The 25,896-nt window shown below is 33.1% G+C and overlaps 1 protein-coding gene across 1 annotated transcript in view; it reads right to left on the reverse strand.

The window, feature by feature from the left end:
- Positions 1-414: 414 nt before the first annotated feature.
- LOC128171503 (multiple epidermal growth factor-like domains protein 10) overlaps positions 415-25,896 on the reverse strand; it is a 90,249-nt gene continuing 64,767 nt past the window's right edge. Inside the window, exons 3-12 of the mRNA XM_052837274.1 lie at positions 17,574-17,828; positions 9,330-9,458; positions 6,884-7,021; positions 5,860-5,991; positions 5,591-5,728; positions 3,456-3,593; positions 3,224-3,355; positions 2,901-3,032; positions 648-883; positions 415-543 (exon numbers count right to left, since the gene is read on the reverse strand). Of these exons, the coding sequence (XP_052693234.1) occupies positions 535-543; positions 648-883; positions 2,901-3,032; positions 3,224-3,355; positions 3,456-3,593; positions 5,591-5,728; positions 5,860-5,991; positions 6,884-7,021; positions 9,330-9,458; positions 17,574-17,828 (1,439 nt within the window). The 3' untranslated portion in view covers positions 415-534. The remainder of the gene's footprint in view (positions 544-647; positions 884-2,900; positions 3,033-3,223; positions 3,356-3,455; positions 3,594-5,590; positions 5,729-5,859; positions 5,992-6,883; positions 7,022-9,329; positions 9,459-17,573; positions 17,829-25,896) is intronic.

The following is a 25,896-nucleotide window of genomic DNA, read 5'->3' on the forward strand; positions in this document are numbered from 1 at the left end:
ATAATGTTTATGTTAGCTTCCTTTTCAGCACACGTTTCTTACAGTTTGTCTCAAAACAAGAAATATTTCCTAACCTGTCGTTTATCACAATACATAGTACAGTTAAAAAGTGTTTTTTTTTCTTGCTGCTGTCCAATGACTTGTGGGTTTTTTTGCCCGAAACCTTCGTGTGATGATGTTGTCTATGCAAGACCAAAAAAATATTATTATTAAAAACATTTTACGTTAGTATACAGTTATAGTACACTGTTAAAGGAGCCTAGCTGACTCTTTTAGTGGTATATGGTTTAACTATTATACCGATACAAACAATAATTCAGAAAAAAATAAAAATTAAATTATGACGGGAGCTTGTCATTCCTTTTATCGTTTACTAACTTAAACTGGTTCTCAGACTCCTTAGTTTGTTTCTACCTGATAATTGTCATGATTTATTCGGAATATTGCGGACTGTTTCCATAGATTGAAGTAAGTTGAAAAGTATGCCAAGAGATCCATTTGTTTTGATGGGGATCAGTCTGTACATCATGATTTTCAGGAGGTCTGGAAGAATTTTTTTGACATTATAATTAAACAGTAGTAATTTTGTAGACAAAACGCCAATGCACATTTAAGTGTGATGTAATAAAATTATTTTAACGGATTACTCGTGGCATCGTACGAATTAATTTCGAATGACTGTTACAAATGCCCAACGAATCGCTGCTGCAGTGAATGCCCATAGAATCGATGCTTCTGTAAATGCTGCTACGGTGAATGTCCAAAGAAAGGTTGCAGCGATGAAAGTCCAAGAAATTGCGGTTGCAATAAATGTCCAAGGAATTGCTTTTGCGATGAATGTCCAAGAAAGTACTGCTGCAGTGAACGTGAGTAAAGCTGCACACTGGAATGCATGCATATGAGCTATTTAGAATACAAAATAAGATGTTGTATTACTACTGATGTATTCTATTGATTTACTCTTATGCACTGATAAGATGATTCATATAAGCGCGAATAATCACTTTGACGTCAGAGTATGACGTTATCTCTAAAACCTGCCAAAGAAAATGACAGCAGATAAAAAGATTTGGCGGAAGGGCAAACTCTATTTTACTGAAAAGAATTGTTAATTAATAAAAATTCCATACATTATGAATACGTAATAATAACTATAGCAAATTCACTTTATAAATGGTTTCTTTCACCAGACTATTAATTCTAATTTTGCTTACAGAGGCCTAAAATAAAAATTCATTCTTGTGTTACTTTAAATAATTAGATTGTGAAATGTTAAATATCGTAATTATTCACCTCTACGGGAATCAAACACAATTCGCTATATCCGTAAATTCGTTATATCCGAATTTGTTACAACTGTAAAACGTTGCAGTTTTGTTAAGAAGTTTAATTGGGACCCAAAAAAACTTTGCTATATCCGAGAATTCGCTATATATCTGTATTCGTTCTAAACGAGTTTTACTGTAATTACCAGCGGGTTTGCTGGTGTGATGGAAATTCAAGTTACAAGTATGTTCTTATCTCTTCAAAGGTTGGTGATTTCTCTCAGTGAGTTACCTCTTTGAAAACATGATTTTAAAAAAATATATAATTAACAATAATCTGTTGATATTTGTTGAACACAGAGCAGCTGAAATACATTTCTTTACTATAATACACGCTGTTTTACTTTTTTGGAGTTGTTAATTACATAATTAACAATGTCAATATATATACACCACGCTAATTTGTTGAATGAAACATATATATATATAATATTGTTATGTAAAATAATCCATAATTAAACATATTATCTTACAAAAATATAGGAATATTTTAAAATTGATGCATCATGACAGAAAACAAATTTAATAGGGAAAAGATAATGTAAAGTTATCAAGAACAGATTAAAATGAAGTTGTAGCAAATTCTTGAAATTAAAGCAAAATTATGTTGTATCACAATTGCGCACTTTAAATAATACAATATGTACAAACCTTTTTAGGTTGCAATCAGCACAGCTAAATTAGGATTTTGTTTTATTAATCAAAGTTGCATTCTTACCAATTGAGCAGTTCTTGCTATTTCGTCTGGTTAATACTTATCAGGTACACCTCAAGGATACATTAAAAAACGCGTGCAGTGCATTTCCGAATATAGTAAGCTACTCAGAAAAGCGTTCGCGTAAACATTTAATATTCTAAAGACAAATTGGATGTTCACCTTTACGATAGAACCAACAATGTGTATTTGGGTCTCTCTCTCTCTCTCTCTCTCTCTCTCTCTCTCTCTCTCTCTCTCTCTGTTTCTCTGTCTCTCTGTATGTTTCTTATTGTTTGTTTGTTTTGTTTTGTGGACACTTGTTGTTTTTTACTGGTGTAATACTGACCAACAGCACACTCACTGACATACGTCCAACATCAATTGGATAAAAACTGATACACTTTTAAAGATTCACGATTTTGTTGAAGGGAAATTTAATATTTGTCAGCTTTATTAAGTAAGAAAACTTTCCTGATGCGCCATTAACGTGGTTATATGAATGCTGAGTAAAGTGGTTCATTTCATTGTGTGTAAATAGTTTGTGAATATAATTACAGTGTTCATGTTAAGGTGTATGCATTTAGGAGTGTATCAACATATTTAGTATTTTGAACGTTGCTATTACCTACCATATATCAAACTGTAAAGATATAAATCATGATTAGTAACGATTTAAACATGTTAATGACATTAAAAATAATTTAACCCGTTTCGGTTTTTAACAAATCTTCTTGAGTTTTACCCTGCAGCTATGATTTTGAAATCACTAAAAATAGAAAACAGGTGTATCGCCAACAAACTATAGATACTATGGATGTAATATGCATAATGTTGATTCATATCTACAACATAGACACATTCCATGCGAGCTAACCTACCTATATCACAGTAGTCTCCCATCCAGCCTGGATGACATCCTCTGTCACACACACCATTCACATTGTTACAGCCCGTACAGTTGTCGTTACATACACCAGTACAATCTTCTCCGAACAATCCATACGGACAGGCTGTATAACATAAATAGATATAAATAAATTGCAATAGGTTTTTCATCACGCAAGACAAAAATCACCTTTTTACTACTTCCTCTTATTTTCCATACATCAGTAAAGTAACATGTAATAATCGATATCATTTAATAGCAAACAGTTAATTGTGAAAACATGTGTTTCTAATGAATCGTTTAAGTTAAAATCACCGTTTTCGCAGAAGTATCCTGTATATCCTTCGAGGCATCCATATTCACACAGACCAGTTTGATTATGACAACCTGCACAGTTATCGAGACATTTTTGAAGGCAATTTTCTCCGAAGAACCCGCGCTGGCACGCTAACGAAAAAAGAATACTCAGCACTCTTTGTAAATACTTCTTTATTATACAGATTTATTCATACTTTAATAAAATGAAAAACAGCTCCTTAATACTCACGTGTTTTACACAAATCCCCTTGAAAGCCAGCAATACATCCGGTTAGGCATGTTCCATTAGTATAGAAGCATTGGTTTATATCACGGCAGTGTCCGCATGTTTCATTGCAGTCAAATCCAAAGGATTCTCTGTCACATTCTATGAATCAGTTTTATACTCGTCGATTAGTATTTGTATCAAGTAAACATAGCTTGTGAAAAATAATAAAAAAAAATAAAGTGCTTAATTCACAATCAATGAATCTTTGGTGCATTTCATGTTTCTGCTATAAGTAAGTGTAATTGTGTCGATAATTATATATTTGGCCGTATTATAGTTAATATGTGTTGTTGTTCATTTAATGATGTTTCAAGACTTGTTAGACTTGTAAGCTTTTCAAAAAAGAAAAATATTCCATAAACGCACAAGAATCACCACTTAAAACTCTCTGAAAAGGTCATCTGGGAGGATAAAAGTGATATAAACAAGGGGATGGGGTATTCTGTTCTCTGATTTCTATCAATAAGTATTTTTGAAAGAAATTGTGGTAGTTCTAAAGGGCATGTTTTTAATAAGTCTTTATTCAACGCCTTCTTTAAATATTGTTTTTGTTTTAAAATCTTATCCATCAACATGTACATGTTTAAATAAATAAAATATTCTAAATAAAACTAAAGAAACTTATCTAGAAAACAAAGCATTTGAAAGATTTTTCTATCTATAATAGTTTTCGGATAGAAATAAGACCACCTGTAATAAATTGTCACTAATGTAATACGTGTTAAATCATATCTAACAAGCTTGACCTGATTTGTTAAGGTCAAAATCTAATATTTACATCTACTAAATATAATTTCCTCTATTACTTACAGAAACTTATAATTAATTCATCGCTCTATAGAACATACATGACTGATATCAACACGCCCTGATTATCAATTGGTCTAAACCTACAGAAAGCCACCGAATGCACGAGAAATAATCATCATGTTTTCGGACTCTAATTCTCATAGGAGTCGATTTGGCTGTTATATTTTAGCTAACGTATTGATGTACATTGAAAGTAGTATAGTTAATTAAACTTACTTTTCATAATTAATTTATTTATTTGTTAGAAGAACGATGCGCCCTTTGATGTTTCATCAATGGTTTATGAAGGTAGTGAACATTGCAACAATAAAAAAACAACAACACATAACCCGCGTTAGTGGGTTATTTATTTTTTTCTGCAATGTCGCTACATTCATATCCCGAATGAATCACCAAAGATAGCATTTTATTGTTTAAGTAAATGAAAGGAATCTACAAAATTTGGAAAGGACTATATTTGATATATTTAAATATCTGCCACTGTTTTAACAATTTTTTGACGTCATTTCTACATTATGACACCACCTTTCCCACACTTGTTTTAAATATGACAAAACTCTCTTCGATGCTTTGGATTTTCAACAAGACCACATTTAACTTAACCAGACGAGAAAACAACTTGAACTTGAATTTGATCTCAATTTAAGTGTGAAGAATCTCTTTCCTGGCAAATGACTAAAACTCTAAGGACCGCTGTTAGAAACAGGGATTACTGGCCGACAGATAATCTGACTCACCCTTCGTCACTCTAACTTCCTTATTTTGCAAAAAGTTTGATTACTAGTATATAATAGACAGCTAAATACAAACCACTTTAACCATGTATTTAGCATTAGCTTTATTTTTTAACCCAGGAATTTTTTGTACAATAGCACCTGTTTTAAATATGATTTCATAGATTCCACATTATTTTTAAAGCTTTTTATTATATTTTTTTAGGGGCGAGAATTGCATTATACTGCATAGAGTCCTTTGTGATATGATTTTTAAATGATGCTTAATAGCACTAGCCTATTTTTATTAGGATGTACCGGGCTTCATTCTTAGATAAACTAAAAGAAAAGTCGTGTTTTAAACTGTCCTTTCAAAGAAACATAAAGAAAACAAGCTAAATACCCTTTCTTCCCTTTTTTATAAAAGAAATGTATACGGAACGCCTGCGATTTTTCTTATAAAAGACCGTTTAGAATGTTATTGACCTATTTGTAGAACAATAAGATATTAAACTTATTATGAAAAGTGGAAAATAAACATTAGATCATAATAAATCTAAAATTATCACTTACGTGTTTTACATAAATCTCCCTGATAACCAGCATCACAACCAGTTAAACACGTTCCGTTGATATTGGAACACTTTTTAATGTCACGACAGTGTCCACATGTTTTACTGCAATTTTCACCAAATGATCCTTTATCGCAAGCTGGTGAAAGAAATGAAAATGTTATAAAGAAAAAAACACAAAATTGATTTTACTCTTGGTACAGTATACTTAGCCTCACAACAGACAAGGTAAAGATATATGTTAAGGTTGTTTTATAAAATATTTAATACCATCTTGGCAGTCATGTCCTTGCCATCCTGGTTTACACCCAGAATCACAAGAACCATTGAATCTGTTACAACCATCACAGGTGTCATTACATCTGTCAGCACAATCTTGTCCAAAGAATCCGTATAGACAAGCTGAATGAAATATACAACATCATATGTATAATAAATTAAAAGCTAGATACATGAAAAATTGATGCTTGTCAAATTTTCCGCTAAAATGAAAGTAAAAGTAAGTTTGACTTATTACGTACATATTATATAATATTTACATTTCCAACTGTCTTTGTCTGTGATATATTACAAATCAATGTTTAACCCTTAAACCCAATAACTTCATAAAACATGAGTGACACAAAATGGTCGTGTCTTATGGTATAACCAAAAAAACGGTATTGGCTGCGCCGCGTAGTAAAACATAACATGTACTACATTAAAAAAATAGTGTTGTTTTCAAGTGTTCAAAACAAATTAAATATAGGTAGTATGGAATCATTCTTTAAATATTATAAGGTTATAATTTTGGTCAAAGCGTGGTCAAATCTATCATATGTACCGGGCTTTATTCTTAGATAAACTAAGAGAAAAGTCGTGTTTTAAACTGTCTTTTAAAAAAACATAATGCAAACAAGCTACATACCTTTTTCCCTTTTTTATAAATGAATATTAACGGAATGCCTGCGATTTTTCTTATTAAAGACCATTGAATGTTATTGGCCTAATTTTAGAACGATAAGATATTAAACTTATTTTTCAGGAGTACTTTTAATAGGATTTCAAATGGAATTTCTAGAAAATGTGTTTTTTTCTATATAATTTACCTAAATTCATAAAGTAAGGAAAATAGATATATCATATCTATCTTGACGTTTTATAGGATCTCAAACAGAAAAGACTGGAATAATTTGTTTGATATTGACTTAAGAGTTATTTGAAACGCCGAGTGTTTTTAGGTATCACTTAGTTTCTAATTATGAAAAGGGGAAAATAAACATTAGATCACATTACATCAAAGGTGATCACTTACGTGTTTTACATAAATCTCCCTGATAACCAGCATCACATCCAGTTAAACATGCTCCGTTGATATTGGAACACTTTTTAATGTCACGACAGTGTCCGCATGTTTCATTGCAATTTTCACCAAATGATCCTTTATCGCAAGCTGGTGAAAGAAATAAAATGTTATAAAGAAAAAACATCAAGTTAATTTTACTCTTGGTACATTTTTTGCTCTTTGTATTATTACTGTTCTAACACCCCCCCCCCTTTCCTAGTATATATATACAATTTTGAAATTATTTTAGTATTTGTCTGATGAATTAAAAATACTAGGATAATAATTTCCATGCAAACGGTAACCATGTTTGTAATTGAAGAAAACTAAGCACAATTATGTTCGATACAACTGCACAAGGCTTACGGTAAAAGCAATAATTAACACGATGTTACGTCTTCTTTGCCTACTGAATTACTTGTAAGTAATGGCTGGTCATGTTGTTATCCATGAAATTGAGGAGAAAACAAGTTCTCTTCTTTATTTAAGTTTTCACTTGCACTTTACATTAAACTTTATATGTTTCTTCATTAGAAAAATATAATCTGGACACGAATTTTGCAATTGTCATTCCAGGGACTTTGAACTTGCCTAAACGATATTTTGTTTACAATCAAGACACACCCATTGGTGATAACCAATCCTTGTAAGATGTAAAAATGTTCAATGTTCCTCACTGAGAAAGATTCGGACCGGGCAATCTTGCACAGACAGACGGACCGACAAACAAACGGACAGACGAGCGGACAGATAGACGGACAATGTGATTCCTATATACCCCTGAACATTGTTTGCCGGGGGTATAAATACAGTGCTGCTATCCTGAAAGTTGGCAAGGATAGGATAGGATAGGATGCAGGATGAACGATACATGATAGAAATATAAAAGTTAAGTTCTATCCTATCCTATCCTATCCTATCCTGCATCCTGTAGCCAATCAGATTCGAGTATAAATTTCAGAGTTATTTTGCGAAACAAAAATTGGCTTAACAATGTATTTTCGGTGTCAATTTAAGAACGCGGTGCATAACATTGACGCGCGCTAAAATGTCGGCGCTACATCGTTGTCAAATCGTACGCAAGTACGGAATTACTGCGAGAATTCGATGCAACATTTGACAACGTCAGAAATAGATTTCTGTATTTACTTCATTTAAAGTCTGCAAAGTAAAAAAAGCTTGAATTTATAAACGTCCAATTCAGCATTTTAAAAGATAAACATGTATACAAAAACAGACATTGCTTCACGTTTCATACAATTTCTTCGATGCCCAATAACTGGGACGCATATTTCTGTCCGATATTAACCTGAACATATCGAATTAATAAATGTTAGCTAGCTATAAATGCTTAAGAATTTATACTTTAAAAAAAAACTCCGAGTGGTTTAACTATAAACGATATAAACTTCCTAAAGGAATTATTCATTTCCAGATCGTGTTTACATTTATCGCCAAATGGATCGCTCCAAAAATGGTAATTACGCTCAGTTATAATTATGTAATAAGAAAATAATTTGATAAAGATATGTGACCAAACAGGAATGCAAGTTTAATATTTCTGTCCGATATTAACCTGAACATATCGAATTTATAAATGTTAGCTAGCTATAAATGCTTAAGAATTTATACTTTAAAAAAAAAACTCCGAGTGGTTTAATTATAAACGATATAAACTTCCTAAAGGAATTATTCATTTCCAGATCGTGTTTACATTTATCGCCAAATGAATCGCTCCAAAAATGGTAATTACGCTCAGTTATATGTAATAAGAAAATAATTTGATAAAGATATGTGACCAAACAGTTCCTCAATAAGTGCATCGAAGTTATTTATCTGGTTTTTTGTATGCATAAATATAATAAAATCAAAAATCGAATCGCTTACCTGTTTGTTTACGTTATTGTGTCCAACCCGCGTACGATTTAATCTTACCATCGCACAGGTAAGTAAGTTATCCCACTCGAAGAATATTCGGTTTGAAGATTTAATTATTCATTTTGAGTACTACATTAATTGATAAAATCATTTAATTATTAAATTTCGTTTCATTAAACTTGCATTCCTATATTTTAAAGGTATGGGATAGGATAGGATAGGATAGAGCTCATTTGCAGGATAGGATGCAGGATACAGGATACAGGATATAGGATAGGATAGTTTTGTCAACATTCACAATAGCAGCACTGTATATGAATTATCACAAAATATATATTATATTTTCTTTCAGGCTGTGTCAATATCTAACATTATATATTAAAGGAGCAAACAAGTTTTTATTTGCAGTGAAATACTCACAGTAACAAAACAAAAAAATATCTTATCATTTTGAATGAGTTGTAATTTTGTTTCTATGCGTACTGCAAATAAATGAGAAGGAGGAATGATTAGATATTTGCAAAAGTATATTGATTACCTGATTTACACAGGTAACCTTGATACCCAGGTTTGCAGCCCTGACAGGTGCCCGTCTCTAAGTGACAGTAACAATTGGTATCTGGACAGGCAATCGAACAATTAGCCCCGTAAAACCCTCCAGGACATCCTATGGGAAAAAAAAATAATCAATTACCCGGACTCATTTGATGTGTATTGAAAACGTGTGTAGATATGTCACTATTTCAGACTTTATCGAAATATTAAGTTATTATTAATGATTTAATTAAGTTTATAAACATGTTAATACATATTCATATTGAGATCGTAAAGGTGATAAATCGTTGGAGAATCAGATATTTAATACCCTATTGAGTAAGTAAAATTGAATGTTATACACGCACTTAAAGCAACTCCCACAGTAATTTGACTATGTAATCTCAGCTTGATGATGGATAACCTAGGCTACAAGTGTAATTAAAAAACGACAATAACAAACCGTTATCCATCTCAAAACAAGAGGCCCATGGGGCTACATCGCTCACCTGAGCAACAATGGTTTTATATGGGTGCACAAAGAATATTGTGCCGTATTGCCCCTCGGTAGAAAAACAAAAAAAGACTAGAACCGGAAGTCCAACACCTTACATACGCGTGTCATTTATAATTGCCATAAGACTATTGCATAATTGTTTAAATATTCCTTTTCGTTTTTAAAAAATCGCTGACGGAAATTCTGTCGAGTATAAGCATAATAACTAGAACTTTTTTTGTCTTCAACAAAATTAAGGGCTTTTCGACAGCCCCATTATCCCTTTTTAATTAAATGTTTAAAAAAAAATATTCTCTGATTTATTTCCAAGTGTTCTAAACGCCTTGGTATCCCCAGTTGCTTAGATAGGAACCTATGAGTAGTGAAATGTGAAAAGAAAGATAACTCCAGAACTTTACATGTAGCTACATGTACACTACTAATTCCCAGAGGAATATTTTCAAAAAAATCATATTGAAGTCAGTATTCATTCCTGGGACACAAAACTTGGTATTCCTATAGTATTTATGCTCTACATTCTTACAGCAAAGCGAGATAACTCTTACAAAAAAAAAATTGAAATTTAAACAAGTGATGATCTTTGGGCTTTCCAAACCCCTACATGTATAAGGAGTCAGACAGTTGCCCTCGGACCATAATTTTAAGATTGAACTTTTTATTCTGAACAATAAACTTAAACGATTTTGGATATTGAATGAAGGGTAAAAAAGTTACAGCTAAAGGGCTGTTTTGAACGTTGGCCCCTGCAGATCCCTTATTCTTTCGAATTGTGTACCCAAAAACTTTTCCGGTCTGCGCATTGGTTGTGTCATTACCCATAAAAATATTGTTATAATTACTCATAAACTTTTAGAGAAAACGAATCAGGCGTGATTTTAGTTTAACATTGAAACTCCCATAGACATAATAAAAAAAGACAAAAACAATAAGTCTTTTCGACCGATAGTCGAAAAGCCCTAAATACCAGAAAATAAAGAAAATGGGGAACGAGATAGCGCAAATGCACACTTGGTTTAGTCGTGAAATACAATTTCAAATATTGAACCCACAACCTAAAAACCCTAGCTCTATCATACTACCTTAAGTCTGGTGCTCTAACCACTGAGCCATTTCAGTTACAACAAATACCGTTGTTAAATGCAATATGCGACTTCAACCACGAATTTACGGACTTGTATTATTATTCTAAAACGTTCAATTGTTGCAATACAAAATGACATGTTTAAAGTATAGTGGGTCATCTCTCCACTTTTTCGTTGATTGAAATCGGTGTGATTTTCTTTAAATCTTATATAGAATATGACAAAAATATGGAGCTCAGGCCCACTCTATAAAAGAAAAGGCATTGAAGTTCTAAAAATGACACTATTTGGAGGTTTTGGCACGCATGCACCAGTTTAAATCAACCTATTCAAAACATTTAACCTATCTAATGGTTATAAATCAATGTTATGTTAAATAAACATTGTTTTCCATAATGTGAAAAGAAAATATGAGATTTGTTAATATTTTAATTGGTCTTCCGCATTATAAACGATTGTTGTTTACCAGACATGAACTCGTGCTACGTTTGATAACCTTACTTACTTGATCGATGAATACATTCGAATGAAAAATGTTATCATGTGATATGTTAAATAGCTATTACATGTATAATCAATGCATAGGCGTCAGACTTAGCCGTACTCAAAATCTTTTTCTTTTTTGCTTGTCAAGATTTCTGATAAGGTTTTAAGGTCTAGCCCCCCCCCCCCCAAACCCCTCTCAATGAGCCTCAGACTGCAATGTATTGACAGACATATCGTTCTATTTTACTAAGGCCCACCCTATATTTTCATCTTTATTCAAAATCAACATTAACAAATGGCTACAAATGAAGATGATTTTCCGCTGTAATTTTTTTATTCCGAAAGCGATAATACATTTATCCCCGTAACAGTAATGTTTTAAGCTGTTTAAAAGAGGGCGTTTTCATTTAATTGTGTCTGAAAACCCAACAAAGTTGGTGTAGATTCGTCGTATAAGGAGGGGGTCCCAAAAGGTTGTTACACCATACTGTGGTTACATTTATTTTCGTGGGTATCAATTTTCGTGGATTTTCTGAAAACCACAGTTTCAAGGATACGTAATTTAGTGGCCAATGATCCTATCAATACTAAATGCTAGTTGAAATTGAACTTCAATGAACATTTAATTTTGTGGATCAATTTAACAACGAAATCCACGAAAATTGGTGTTCAACGAATATTGATGAAACCACAGTATCATCCTTTTTATTTTTCTGTACAGGTATTTAACGTTTAGTGACAAATCTTTAGTGATAAATCAAAATTTCAGCGTCAATCGTAGAATTATAAGCAATATACAAAACTCACAATTCTGCTTGGTTTGAGTAATTTTTTTGTTCACAAGAGTTAATTACATTCAACGTAAGATTTTTAAACTTGGTATTTCCTATTCAAAAGGAACAAAAGCATGACCTCAGTTCTGTGAGTAAAGCTCTGTATATTGCTTGTAATTCGAAACTTGACACAGCTGAATATGGTTTATAGAGAGAAAATTGTAAACAATTAAAACAGAAGAAACATGCACTAAAACAAATAAAGAGCACAATTTATTTTTCATAATATAGAGTACCGATCAGACCCAACCTAACACAAGATTAAACCCCAGCTTAACCCCGGGTTCACTTTCTGGGTTTACTTTGGGTTTACTTATTGAAAATTTGGGTCCACTCGGGGTTTACTTTGGGTTTACTTTATGTTTACTCGAGAATTGCTTTAAGAGTCAACTATATGCACTGAAGTGTGAAGCAGACTTCTATTTTACAATCCGACTATCTGTAATTCATGCCCCTTGTATATTCCGAATACACATGTAGCGTCTGCTTTCAGGGTATACGTCTGATCGTGGTTTACTCTCTGTGTCCACTCTGGGTTTACTTGGGGTTAACTCTGGGTCCACTCTAGTAAACCCAGAGTAAACCCAGAAAGTAAACCCAGGGTTTAGTTGGGGTTAACTTTCTGTTAGGTTGGGTCTGATCGGTACTGTATATATATACCTATGTATTTCTAGCAGCAAAAACAATCTCCGTTTAGACTGAAAATGCACAGCATCTGAACAAAACACGTTGCATTATAATCAACCATCAGGTAGAGATCGTACCGAATTACCAATAGAATGCATAGTATTTATATTATAATATGTTGTTAGTGCAATTAATTTTGCTTATTTTGCGCAGGTCAACAATTAACTGTCTAATTTACTACTGGCTTTATTTGATTCGATACGTAAAAATTCCAAAATACAGGCGATATTTCCTATCAAGTTAAAAAGCATAAACGAAATTCAAAACAACGTAAAACCCACGGTCACGGGTGAAAATGTCAAAGCATTGAAAGATTTAACCTCAATTCACTTCACAAAATCGGCACAAATATGTTTAGCATGTTTCAGGTATCCCTTCGCACGACGTAAACTGTTGCACAACAAGCAAATTCATCTTTGTCAGTTTGACCCGTTTGTCATGCGTCAACATTCAAACATGACTGCTTTATACAAAGAACTTTCGTTTTCGATATGGAATACCGAACCCGAAGTTATAAATTGATTGACCGCGATTATCTCTATTTTTATTTTTGCAAATTAATCAAATTCAAAACAGAATTCGGCAATAATTTTTGCAAAATATATTTCCTTTCCATAAGGATTATTTATGCAAAATAACGTTGAATTTGACTCAGTAGTTCTTGAGAAGAAGATTTTTTAAGATGCACCCCTCCTTTTTCTACAGTTTCGAAGTTTTCTTCATTTTAAATAAAGATCAGTCTTTCATTTCTAACATTTATAACTACCTTTAAATAGGGATGCTTTTTGCCAAATTTGGTTGAAATTGGCCAAGTGGCATAAGAAAAGAAGTTGAAAGTGTGAAAAATTTACAGACGGACAAACAGACGGACGGACGGCGGACGGACGGACAGACGGACGACAGACAAAATGTGATCAGAATAACTCACTTGAGCTTTCAGCTCAGGTGAGCTAAAAAAATAAAACGAAACACAAATTCAAAGCAAAGCAACACGGACCTCTAAAAAGATAGGGGTAGGATTAGGTGCCTAGGAGGAGTGAGCATCATCTACATTGTAAACAATGTATTCCGCCGCTCAGCAAATTAACACTGCAAATTTCAAGTATGTAAAAAAAAAATATGTTTAATTATATGAAATGAAAACTTAAAATGGGCAAAAGACTTGGGTTACATGCGTTTTCTTTTAAGTTAGAACTACATTTTTGAGCGGTGAACGATTTCAGTGGTTGTTCAGTAGATATCCGGCATCGTGTATCGTAAATGTAGCCTCGCCATTGCTTATGCAATGAGCCCTGCTAAAAGGTAACAAGCATTTCAAACACATTTAAGTCTTGGCTAATGCATTGTTAAAACATTCAAACATGGAGTTATTCAAATACCCCAACATAGTATATCTTACAATAAATTCATATCATGCAAATTGAAACATGTATCTACACATCTTTAAAGATAATATGTTTTGACAATGTACAAAAGATCGCTACATGATAATCGGGATATCCCCAAGAAAAAAAAAATTCAACAAAGTTTTTCTTAAAAAATCATTTTTGCGATTCCTGCTGGAAAGGCGGTTTCAGCTATTATGGTCTTGTGCGCTTGTGTGCAAGCGCGCACACCCGCACACAAACACATATGCACATACCTCTGATGTTCAACTAGTACTGAAGAGTGGGCTTAAAATGATACAATGATAATGATGTTCTTGTGAATATATTCTCTTCAACAACAGGAGAACTATTTAGTTTATTATACTGAAAAGTTAAGGATATTGTCGTGCAATGCGGTTAAATGTCCGGAATAGTGTAATAAAGTTGAGGGTCGGGCTTAGTTTAATAGCGTTATGGGTTGGGCGTGGTGTTATTAGGTTAAGGGTCGGCCTATTGTAATAGCGTTATGGCTAGGGCGTGTTGTAATAAGGCTAGAGATCGGCCGTAGTGTAATAGTGTAATGGGTAGGGCGTGGTGTAATTAGTTTGATGGTCGGGCTTAGTGTAATAATAATGTGAGAAGGGCGTGTTGTAATTAGGTTAATGGTCAGGCGTAGTGTAATAAGTTATGGTTAGGGCATAATGTAGTAGTTTAAGGGTAGGGCATAGTGTAATAATGGAATAAGGGCATAATGTAATATGGTTAAGTGTTGGTTAAGTGATGCAGTAATCGTGTAGCACTCTTGTAAATTCAATAGTACCCTAGGTGAATTTGTTGTCATGGGTAAATAGTTTATATATGTAACATATGTTTCTCTCGGCTATCATAATATTTTGGACACAAATAAAAAAAAACCCATTAAAAACTGTATTTTTGTTGAACTGATCTGAAAATCTAAGGGTTTTTTCTAATTTGTACATGCATTTATTTGAACTGGTTTGAAAGTCATATTTTTTTTAACTATAAAAACATATAACTTTGTGGAAATACTTTTAATTAAATAAAATTTTGAAGAAAAAGAGATCTTAACAGTCAATCACAGGAATCGAAAATCATAAAAGGCTGATGATGCAATTTTGCTTTCACTCATATTGGCCATAGAATAAGTAATTTGTTTTCATTTTGGTGTTTGTTCTGTGTGTTTCAAAGTTTCGTAATACTGTAATTTCATATCATATTGAAATGGTACAAATGTGTACGTCTAAACAAGTGTAATCAAGGGTGATGCTGAAGAGGGAATGATAGAGGAATATGCTTTGTTCATATCAGGGTCCTTACAATACGCATTTATTGCATAGAAGTGAGTGAGATACGGGTATATTTTTAGAGTAACAATTAAAATAAAAAGGAATAGGCATTCAAAATATGAATTTATCTACGCTCACCGCATTCATGTTTTCAAAAAATAACACGTAGTAACGCATGTTTAGTCATAATCATAATAATACATGTACATTTTAGTTTGAAAAATAGTTTCTTGAACTGTTACGAAAAGCAATCGAAAAAATATCTATCTATCTATCTATCTATCTATCTATCTATCTATCTATCTATCTATCTATCTATCTATTTACATCTACAAAGTATTTTTCCCTCTATTTCTTACGAAAACTTATATTTAATTCATAGCTCTATAGAAACAGCCAGACTGATATCTACATGCCCCGTTCATCTATTGGTCGAAATCTACAGCGGCTGAAACTGGAGTAGAAATTGACAGGTCTGAAATTGACACGCCCTGTTTATCGATTGGTCTAAACCTACAGTGACCTACAAAATGTCACGGACTGCATGAAATAATCATGATGATGCTGCTAGACTCTCAGACTCACAGGAGACGATTAGTCTGTTCCTTTTAGCTTACCTACTTACGTACATTAACAGTAATTTAGCGAATTTTACTTACTTTTTATAATCAAATTATTGATTTGTTAAAGACAGATGTTAATATAAACGATTAATGCATAAAAAAAATACATCACCCGCAAACGCGGGTTATGTATGTATTTTTTCTGCAATGTCGCTACCTTCATATCCCGAATGAACCACCAAAGAGGGCATTTTATTGTTTAAATATACACACCCTGAAACGTGCTACTACACCTCTAAAACTGTTACAACAGAGAGAGAGAGAGAGAGAGAGAGAGAGAGAGAGAGAGAGAGAGAGAGAGAGAGAGAGAGAGAGAGCGAGCGAGCGTGTGTGCTGTTTATAATACTTAAATAAAAGTTTTTTCTCTGAACTAAATTATTTCGCTTTAGATTATTATAGTCGGTCATTTGAGCGGGATTTTATTTTAGGACTCCAAGTGCTTGTCAATAAGTTTTAAGTACAGTACAGATCACGCCATGCGCCGCGTGCTACTTGGCTTGCCCTAAATAGCTGGAAGAAAATCATCGAATTAAATGTTTTATTTTATGGTTGTAAACCCATATTTAAAAGAGAGTTTTATTTGAAATTATTCAACAATTATTACCTGATGCGTTAATGATTTGAAGTCATGTAGTGGCGATCAGAGTCCCTGTTCCTCGCTGTTTATTGTTACTAGATCAATTCTTTAATATTTCAAAGGTATTTTATTTAACTTAAAATATTTAATGATTTAAATACAAGTGCATAGAAAGAAATAGAAATATACTTCTTAGAATTATCGGCAGATCGCTGAATTAACAAATATATAAATATAAATATTGAAATATATCGGAATAAAGTCAAACAGACTAATCAAAATTAATACTACCTCCGCTTCCCGGTTTTCAATGATTATACGTTTCACGCAAAGTATCAAAAACGGGGGAACGGATATAAGATTTTAATAAAATTGAAATTTGTGATACATCATATAAATGTATATATACCACTATCTCTTACTATAATTTTAAACAAGAATTTAAACACCACATGAAACTAATATCAGGGGGTGGGGATAAAGATCATCAAACCTAAGGAAGGGGGACTCTATTTCAAATTCTTTGCCCACATAGTGTAGTGGTAAATATTTTTGGGACAAAGGATAGTAGAATGGGCATGGTTGCTGTAACACATTAATCGTATCTTTTTTTTCAAATTATGTTCATCTTAGTCAATTACCCAGCCATTGCACAGGTTAAATCTAGTATACATGTAATATGAATAAAACATAGTAAAAAATATAATAAAAAATCAACTTGCATAGCATTATTATTCAAAGTTGAATTCAAGAAATAAGGAACACTCACCATACACCTCCACTTCACAGAGGCTACTCTCAACATATGTAAAGTATCCTCTAGGGTAGGTAACTCCTGGTAGTCTTTCGTTGTAGTAGATAACGTACTGTCCATGTACAGGACAGGTGGTGGTGAAGACAGCAGGCATGGTGTCTAGTGTAAAGTTGTCGTCTTTGTAACACAGTGTTCCCTGTAGTCTGTCTGTTGTTTTGGAGACGTACACCGAAAATCCAAGATAGTACTTTGACAAGTAACGATAAAAGTCTACAAAAGGAATCACGATCAAAAATGAACTGATAAAAGAGGCTAGATTAACTAAACAATATCATTATTGCACTGAGGAGTATTAATTTAACAATAATGTATGCAACACGCTATGTAAAAAATCCTAACAATAATATTGTAATGGAATTCGTTTGGTAGTCAATAAAACGATAAGCAGCGAAATAAACAAAATGTTTGTACGTATTTACACCTTGATATGTACATCGTCAATACATTCATGTCTTACCATAGCCTTGGCATTTTTTTTAATACATATAGTATATTATGTTTAACATTTATTGTAGATAGAGTGTTCTACGTAAAAAATATTCCGTATATTCGTTATACCCGTGACATGTTTGCTTCTTGTAAATTCAAATAATTGAAATAACTTAGAAGATTGAAAGTTGTGTTTCATATATGTATCATATACCTTCCCAGTTTTGCCCACACAAAAAATAACTTTAAAAAGGAAATATTGCTCCACGCGCCCCTATTCTGACTGTAGTAATGTGTGAAATATTAATTACATTTATTGGCGAGTGAATGTCACAACAAATAACGTAATTATTCAAAAAGTTAAATACTCCCGTGCAACCCATGAAAAACTGCTTGGGACCCCCCCGCCCCCCCCCCGCCCCCCCCCCCCGCCCCATGTGGTGGGAATATACATCTTGTGATACCCCTGTGAAGAGTGAGTGCCACGCACATGTATGAAGAAGGAAATCGAGTTCTGGCGATAGACCACCCACAAAACCGTCCCTAGGAATCCTGCGATCTGGCTGTTTCTTTAAAGACACCACTGAATTAAATAACAGTATTCCTTTTAGAGGAATGATCGGCATGTAATATATCTTTGGCCAGCTCTCTTAATGTAATGCGAAAGCATTATGCTACATGCAATAAACATGATAAATAGAATATGAGAATATATCCCACCGTGTTGCCGATTTCCGAAATAGCAAAGCATGAATAAACTTTACTCTTGGTTTGGGAATTGTTTTTCCGTTTAATACTAAGTAATTTTATGGATGTAAAGAAAAACATGATTGTTATCTTCTGGTAAGTGTGTAGATGTTTTAGTATCAAGGCAAATACATTAGAATACTGTTGTTTTTTTGTTGTTTTTTTTTTTTTGGGGGGGGGGGTGTTTGTTTGTTTGTTTGTTTGATTTTTTGTTTGTCTGGTTTTTTGTTTTGTTTTGTTTGTTATTTTTATATGTTTTATTGTAATGTACATGTAATTAAGATTTACATAAAGCTCTCAGTGCATAAAAAATAAAGTAGTACAATGCGTGTGCAAATTGATTAAGTTTGCCGAATGCCTCATATAGACACAACTGTGATCGGCCGAAGCTGTTCACAAAAATCCTCACTAGTACCGATTTGTTGTTGATGCACGAGTTGTCAAGTCTACGCTGGAATCGTACCACGGCATGGTGTTAGACGTTATTATGTTCTAAAATATCCTTGGAAAATCATAATTTTGAACTGACTGTATTAGGGTTTGTATCACGCTCCCACAGCGTTACTAGTGCGTTGTCAGCCAGAACCCGAAAACTTGAACAATGGCTTTTGTAAAATAGTAAGCGATGTAGTTTTTATTAAATATGATGTAGATGACTATGTAAAAACTAGCACTTGTGATTATTCCAGGACCTGTTAAAGGACGTAGATATTATTCATGCAATTTTGTTCTGATATTTTCACATGTTTTCTATGTTTTCTATCAACTAATAACGGTTCTTTTGTAAACCTGTCTACTAAGATTTTTGTCATTTACAAATAATTTAGAAATTATTTACGTTTCAATTACAATATACCTTATTCATCAAAACAAAACAATTTTATATCATTAAGGTCTTCCGTTTCCAACGGAAGACCTTACTATTATTCTGAAAAATTTTCAAATTTCTTATTATTTTTTTTTTCTTCTAGACGCCAACTTTGATCCTTAATATCTCGCTCGTTTGTTCACCGATTGTTTTGAAATTTTCAGGACTGATAACATGCCGCGTGATGTTGTCGTTGCATATTTTAGTTGAGGAAAATCCCCATCCGGTTTTGAGTTATTCCCCTTTTAGTAAAATTTAACGACTTCTTTTGTCCAGGGGGGATTAGCTATAACGATGACTGGCAGAGTCTCAAAGATGGGCTGGTTTGGAAGCTAATACATTGAATTTGTGCGAGATATATTTTATTTATTATTTAAATGCAAATAAAAGGGGTGGTATAGATGTTGAAACAAAGGTACGAAAAAAATTCAAAAAAATTCGCGTATTTTCCGTGTTAGTTTTCTACCTGATAAAAATTTGTTATAACATGTAATTTAAAAGATCTTGGTCTTACCAAGACCTTTCATTCGGTATACAGAAAAAGGGGCTGGCCCCTATAATTAGGGAGTTAGATGCGTCAAAAGTTTCTTGTCAATAACTTGTAAAGGAATAAAAAATTTTAATGCATTATTGAAGCAAAGTTGTAAAGAAATTAATTTGAATCCTTCCGTGGTATTCAATTTAATGTTTTCGTAATTTATAGCCAGTATTTGCAGAAACAATTGTTGTCAGTTCGGTCCATTTTTGTGGGGGTGCGCACGTTTAGGAGGTTATGAAAGGGCTTTTTGTAATGCACTAACTGATACATGCAGCGCGCAAAAATAATTCTACATAAAATTCCCAAATGTTTTTATTCATATGTACATGTTCATTTCATAAAGATGAACGTCTTTGACCTTATTTTTGTTGTTTGTTTCATAACTGTGCCCCTTTCTATATTTAGATGCATTACGAGACTCAGGTAACTGATCGATAGAAGAGTCGCTAGCTGTATTCAGGCCGTCGCCTTGACGACAGTGCATATGCTTGGAGAGCTGGACGTACACATGTTTAACGCCCCACTGTGTTACTGTAACAGAGACATTTTGAATTTTTTCAGTACTGGGAGATGTGTTAATAAAATGGTTCGAATGCATGGTAATTAAGGTCTTCCGTTTCCAACGGAAGACCTTGTACTGATTCTGTTGGTTCTTCTTCATTATTAAGGTCTTCCGTCTTCAGCGGAAGACCTTACTGTTTTTCTACGCGTTCTCATTCTTCTATATTATTATTTTTTTTCTTGGTAGTCACCCTTAATTTCTCAGCCATTTCTCAATGGATTTTAATGATTTTTACAGGGATAATGTCTTAGGTAAATATCTCTTTGCATCTTACTTCCTGTCTGAAAATTCACTTCCGTTTCTGAATTATCTCCCTTTTTCATGTATTTTGGAACATGATATTGTCCACGCATCTCCTCAAAAACTGTTATAGTTAGGGACTTGAAATTTATATGCAAGATAGAGTGGTTATGGTAGATTTGCTTGCTTGTTTTAGATTTGACCAGAAGTCATCATCCTTGAAGCTCGCCCGGAACTGAAAATGTTGATGTTAAATTTTTTTGACAATTTTTACGAAATTTGAGATTTGATCACGAATATCTTTCTTCTAATCAATATTTTGCTAACACATGTAGAGCATCAAAATTTATCTATAAAAGATCTTTCAACTGACACCAAGCAAAAGGGGCTGACCCCTCATATTAGGGGCCACAAGGGGTCTAAAGTCTTTTATCTATATCTCTTTAATGAAAAATATTTTGTAATGTATTATAGAAGCAAAAATGTTTATCTTCCAGTTATCTACCTATATTTGTTAAAAGTTTTCTGATATGTTACATAATTTGGATTTTCAAGGGGCTAGAAGTCCAATATTTTGATCATTTATTTCTTAAAAAGGAGAAATATTTTGAAATGCATTATAGAAGAGAAGATACTCAGAATAATATTCGTAATAATATTTCACCACCAAAGTTTCGTTTAATGGTCCTTATAAGCAGATAAAGGGTCGGCCCCTAAAACAATTTTTCCCTAATATCTCAAAAACAGTAACAAATTTCTAAACACTTGTTGAACAAAATGTGTTTTATATTAAGGGACCTCTCATTGATATCAAGAAAAAGGGGCTAGCCCCTCAAATTACATGATAAGAGGGATCTAAATGTTTCAATCAAAGCTCTTATACATATATCAGAAACAAAACAAGGGCGAGAAGTCCAATACATTTATGATTTTTTTTGTAAAAGAAAAAGAGGATATAGAAATTGAAGAAAAGAGTCTGTTTAAAATCAAAGGATTTTTCATTCTATTTCCAAATCATGTTTAGCTGGTAAATAGCAAAATAAAGGTCAAGCATGTATCTCAAACTCTAGTGATATTGGGAATTTAGTATTTTCCGTTTAATATAGAAGTCACCGACCCCCCCCCCCCTTCAAAAAATCATTTAGTTTTTCTGGCCCGATTTTACTTGATCTTTTATCTCGGACCTTTAATTTCAACTTAGTACCATTCTAGATTACCGTACTAATTACCAGACCAATTCGTTCATTATTAACAGAGTTATGAACTTTTTGGCATTTGAGTTTTAATTTTCGTGTTTGACATGTACTGTAGAAACAAATTCTAACTCCCGAGCTCTTCACTCAATCCTCATGAAATTTTGTGTAAATGTACCTCGGACCTCATTCCGATGAGACATCTTACACGTTGTTTTTCATCTCATACAAAAATTCAGCTCCTGTCCCGGGCGGAAACGCCCCAAATTCAAAGAGAAAATCGGGAATGATTTCGCGTCAGCCATGTTTTGACGCGAACCTTTGATGAAATACTGTTATGACACCTGCAAAGGTTGTGTGTAGCCAAGATTTGTTCTTTCTCTCTATTTCCTTCTCTCCATTTTTTTTGACTTTCTAACTAAGATACTCAAAATAAAGGGGTTGTTGGACTGAAGTACAAGTTGAAAAACACTCTTCCTTTAAGATTTAGACAAAAACAGTCCTTTATTATTAAGGTCTTCCGTCTTCAGCGGAAGACCTTACTGTTTTTCTACGCGTTCTCATTCTTCTATATTATTATTTTTTTTCTTGGTAGTCACCCTTAATTTCTCAGCCATTTCTCAATGGATTTTAATGATTTTTACAGGGATAATGTCTTAGGTGAATATCTCTTTGCATCTTACTTCCTGTCTGAAAATTCACTTCCGTTTCTGAATTATCCCCCTTTTTCATGTATTTTGGAACATGATATTGTCCACGCATCTCCTCAAAAACTGTTATAGTTAGGGACTTGAAATTTATATGCAAGATAGAGTGGTTATGGTAGATTTGCTTGCTTGTTTTAGATTTGACCAGAAGTCATCATCCTTGAAGCTCGCCCGGAACTGAAAATGTTGATGTTAAATTTTTTTGACAATTTTTACGAAATTTGAGATTTGATCACGAATATCTTTCTTCTAATCAATATTTTGCTAACACATGTAGAGCATCAAAAATTTATCTATAAAAGATCTTTCAACTGACACCAAGCAAAAGGGGCTGACCCCTCATATTAGGGGCCACAAGGGGTCTAAAGTCTTTTATCTATATCTCTTTAATGAAAAATATTTTGTAATGTATTAAAGAAGCAAAAATGTTTATCTTCCAGTTATCTACCTATATTTGTTAAAAGTTTTCTGATATGTTACATAATTTGGATTTTCAAGGGGCTAGAAGTCCAATATTTTGATCATTTATTTCTTAAAAAGGAGAAATATTTTGAAATGCATTATAGAAGAGAAGATACTCAGAATAATATTCGTAATAATATTTAACCACCAAAGTTTCGTTTAATGGTCCTTATAAGCAGATAAAGGGTCGGCCCCTAAAACAATTTTTCCCTAATATCTCAAAAACAGTAACAAATTTCTAAACACTTGTTGAACAAAATGTGTTTTATATTAAGGGACCTCTCATTGATATCAAGAAAAAGGGGCTAGCCCCTCAAATTACATGATAAGAGGGATCTAAATGTTTCAATCAAAGCTCTTATACATATATCAGAAACAAAACAAGGGCGAGAAGTCCAATACATTTATGATTTTTTTTGTAAAAGAAAAAGAGGATATAGAAATTGAAGAAAAGAGTCTGTTTAAAATCAAAGGATTTTTCATTCTATTTCCAAATGATGTTTAGCTGGTAAATAGCAAAATAAAGGTCAAGCATGTATCTCAAACTCTAGTGATATTGGGAATTTAGTATTTTCCGTTTAATATAGAAGTCACCGACCCCCACCCCCACCCCCACCCCCCTTCAAAAAATCATTTAGTTTTTCTGGCCCGATTTTACTTGATCTTTTATCTCGGACCTTTAATTTCAACCTAGTACCATTCTAGATTACCGTACTAATTACCAGACCAATTCGTTCATTATTAACAGAGTTATGAACTTTTTGGCATTTGAGTTTTAATTTTCGTGTTTGACATGTACTGTAGAAACAAATTCTAACTCCCGAGCTCTTCACTCAATCCTCATGAAATTTTGTGTAAATGTACCTCGGACCTCATTCCGTTTTTTTGCCAAATTTGCAGCGGATTGAACAATTAAGAAGAAATTTCCGATATCAAGCCGCGAGTATAGCCTGTATGGGGACTTAAAATTTACACAGTGCAAGGGATGTAAGCAGCCGCGTAATATTTCTGTTGCATGTATAATTCTTGTTTTCCGTTTAGTCTGTATCTACGATAGCGTGTGAACTACTTATGAATGTTAGAACTGTGGAAATTACTGTCATCCATTTTTTTATGAATAAATTTACGTGTTACTGATTTCGTTATTTCTACATTTAAAAGAATTTTATCAATCCTGTTGATATAAAACAGTCAAACATAATAGTAAACGACACAAAACAATCTCTACTCTGAAATACATGTCTAAAATGCATCAGTCATTGTTTTAGGACTTCCCCTAATTGTCGTTAACCGAATCCGAGATCCACACCTCAAAATTCTACTTTCGATTTATTTACGACGAAAATCAAGCTCGGTCGTTTTTATCCCCCTCCAGACACAAACACGCATTAATATTTCAAATGACCTCGCACTGTTACCAAACCTGAGTAGTGAGACATCTTACACGTTGTTTTTCATCTCATACAAAAATTCAGCTCCTGTCCCGGGCGGAAACGCCCCAAATTCAAAGAGAAAATCGGGAATGATTTCGCGTCAGCCATGTTTTGACGCGAACCTTTGATGAAATACTGTTATGACACCTGCAAAGGCTGTGTGTAGCCAAGATTTGTTCTTTCTCTCTATTTCCTTCTCTCCATTTTTTTTGACTTTCTAACTAAGATACTCAAAATAAAGGGGTTGTTGGACTGAAGTACAAGTTGAAAAACACTCTTCCTTTAAGATTTAGACAAAAACAGTCCTTTATTATTAAGGTCTTCCGTCTTCAGCGGAAGACCTTACTGTTTTTCTACGCGTTCTCATTCTTCTATATTATTATTTTTTTTCTTGGTAGTCACCCTTAATTTCTCAGCCATTTCTCAATGGATTTTAATGATTTTTACAGGGATAATGTCTTAGGTGAATATCTCTTTGCATCTTACTTCCTGTCTGAAAATTCACTTCCGTTTCTGAATTATCTCCCTTTTTCATGTATTTTGGAACATGATATTGTCCACGCATCTCCTCAAAAACTGTTATAGTTAGGGACTTGAAATTTATATGCAAGATAGAGTGGTTATGGTAGATTTGCTTGCTTGTTTTAGATTTGACCAGAAGTCATCATCCTTGAAGCTCGCCCGGAACTGAAAATGTTGATGTTAAATTTTTTTGACAATTTTTACGAAATTTGAGATTTGATCACGAATATCTTTCTTCTAATCAATATTTTGCTAACACATGTAGAGCATCAAAAATTTATCTATAAAAGATCTTTCAACTGACACCAAGCAAAAGGGGCTGACCCCTCATATTAGGGGCCACAAGGGGTCTAAAGTCTTTTATCTATATCTCTTTAATGAAAAATATTTTGTAATGTATTATAGAAGCAAAAATGTTTATCTTCCAGTTATCTACCTATATTTGTTAAAAGTTTTCTGATATGTTACATAATTTGGATTTTCAAGGGGCTAGAAGTCCAATATTTTGATCATTTATTTCTTGAAAAGGAGAAATATTTTGAAATGCATTATAGAAGAGAAGATACTCAGAATAATA

Source organism: Crassostrea angulata, chromosome 2 (assembly GCF_025612915.1).
Source record: "Crassostrea angulata isolate pt1a10 chromosome 2, ASM2561291v2, whole genome shotgun sequence".
NCBI classification, from domain to species: domain Eukaryota; kingdom Metazoa; phylum Mollusca; class Bivalvia; order Ostreida; family Ostreidae; genus Magallana; species Magallana angulata.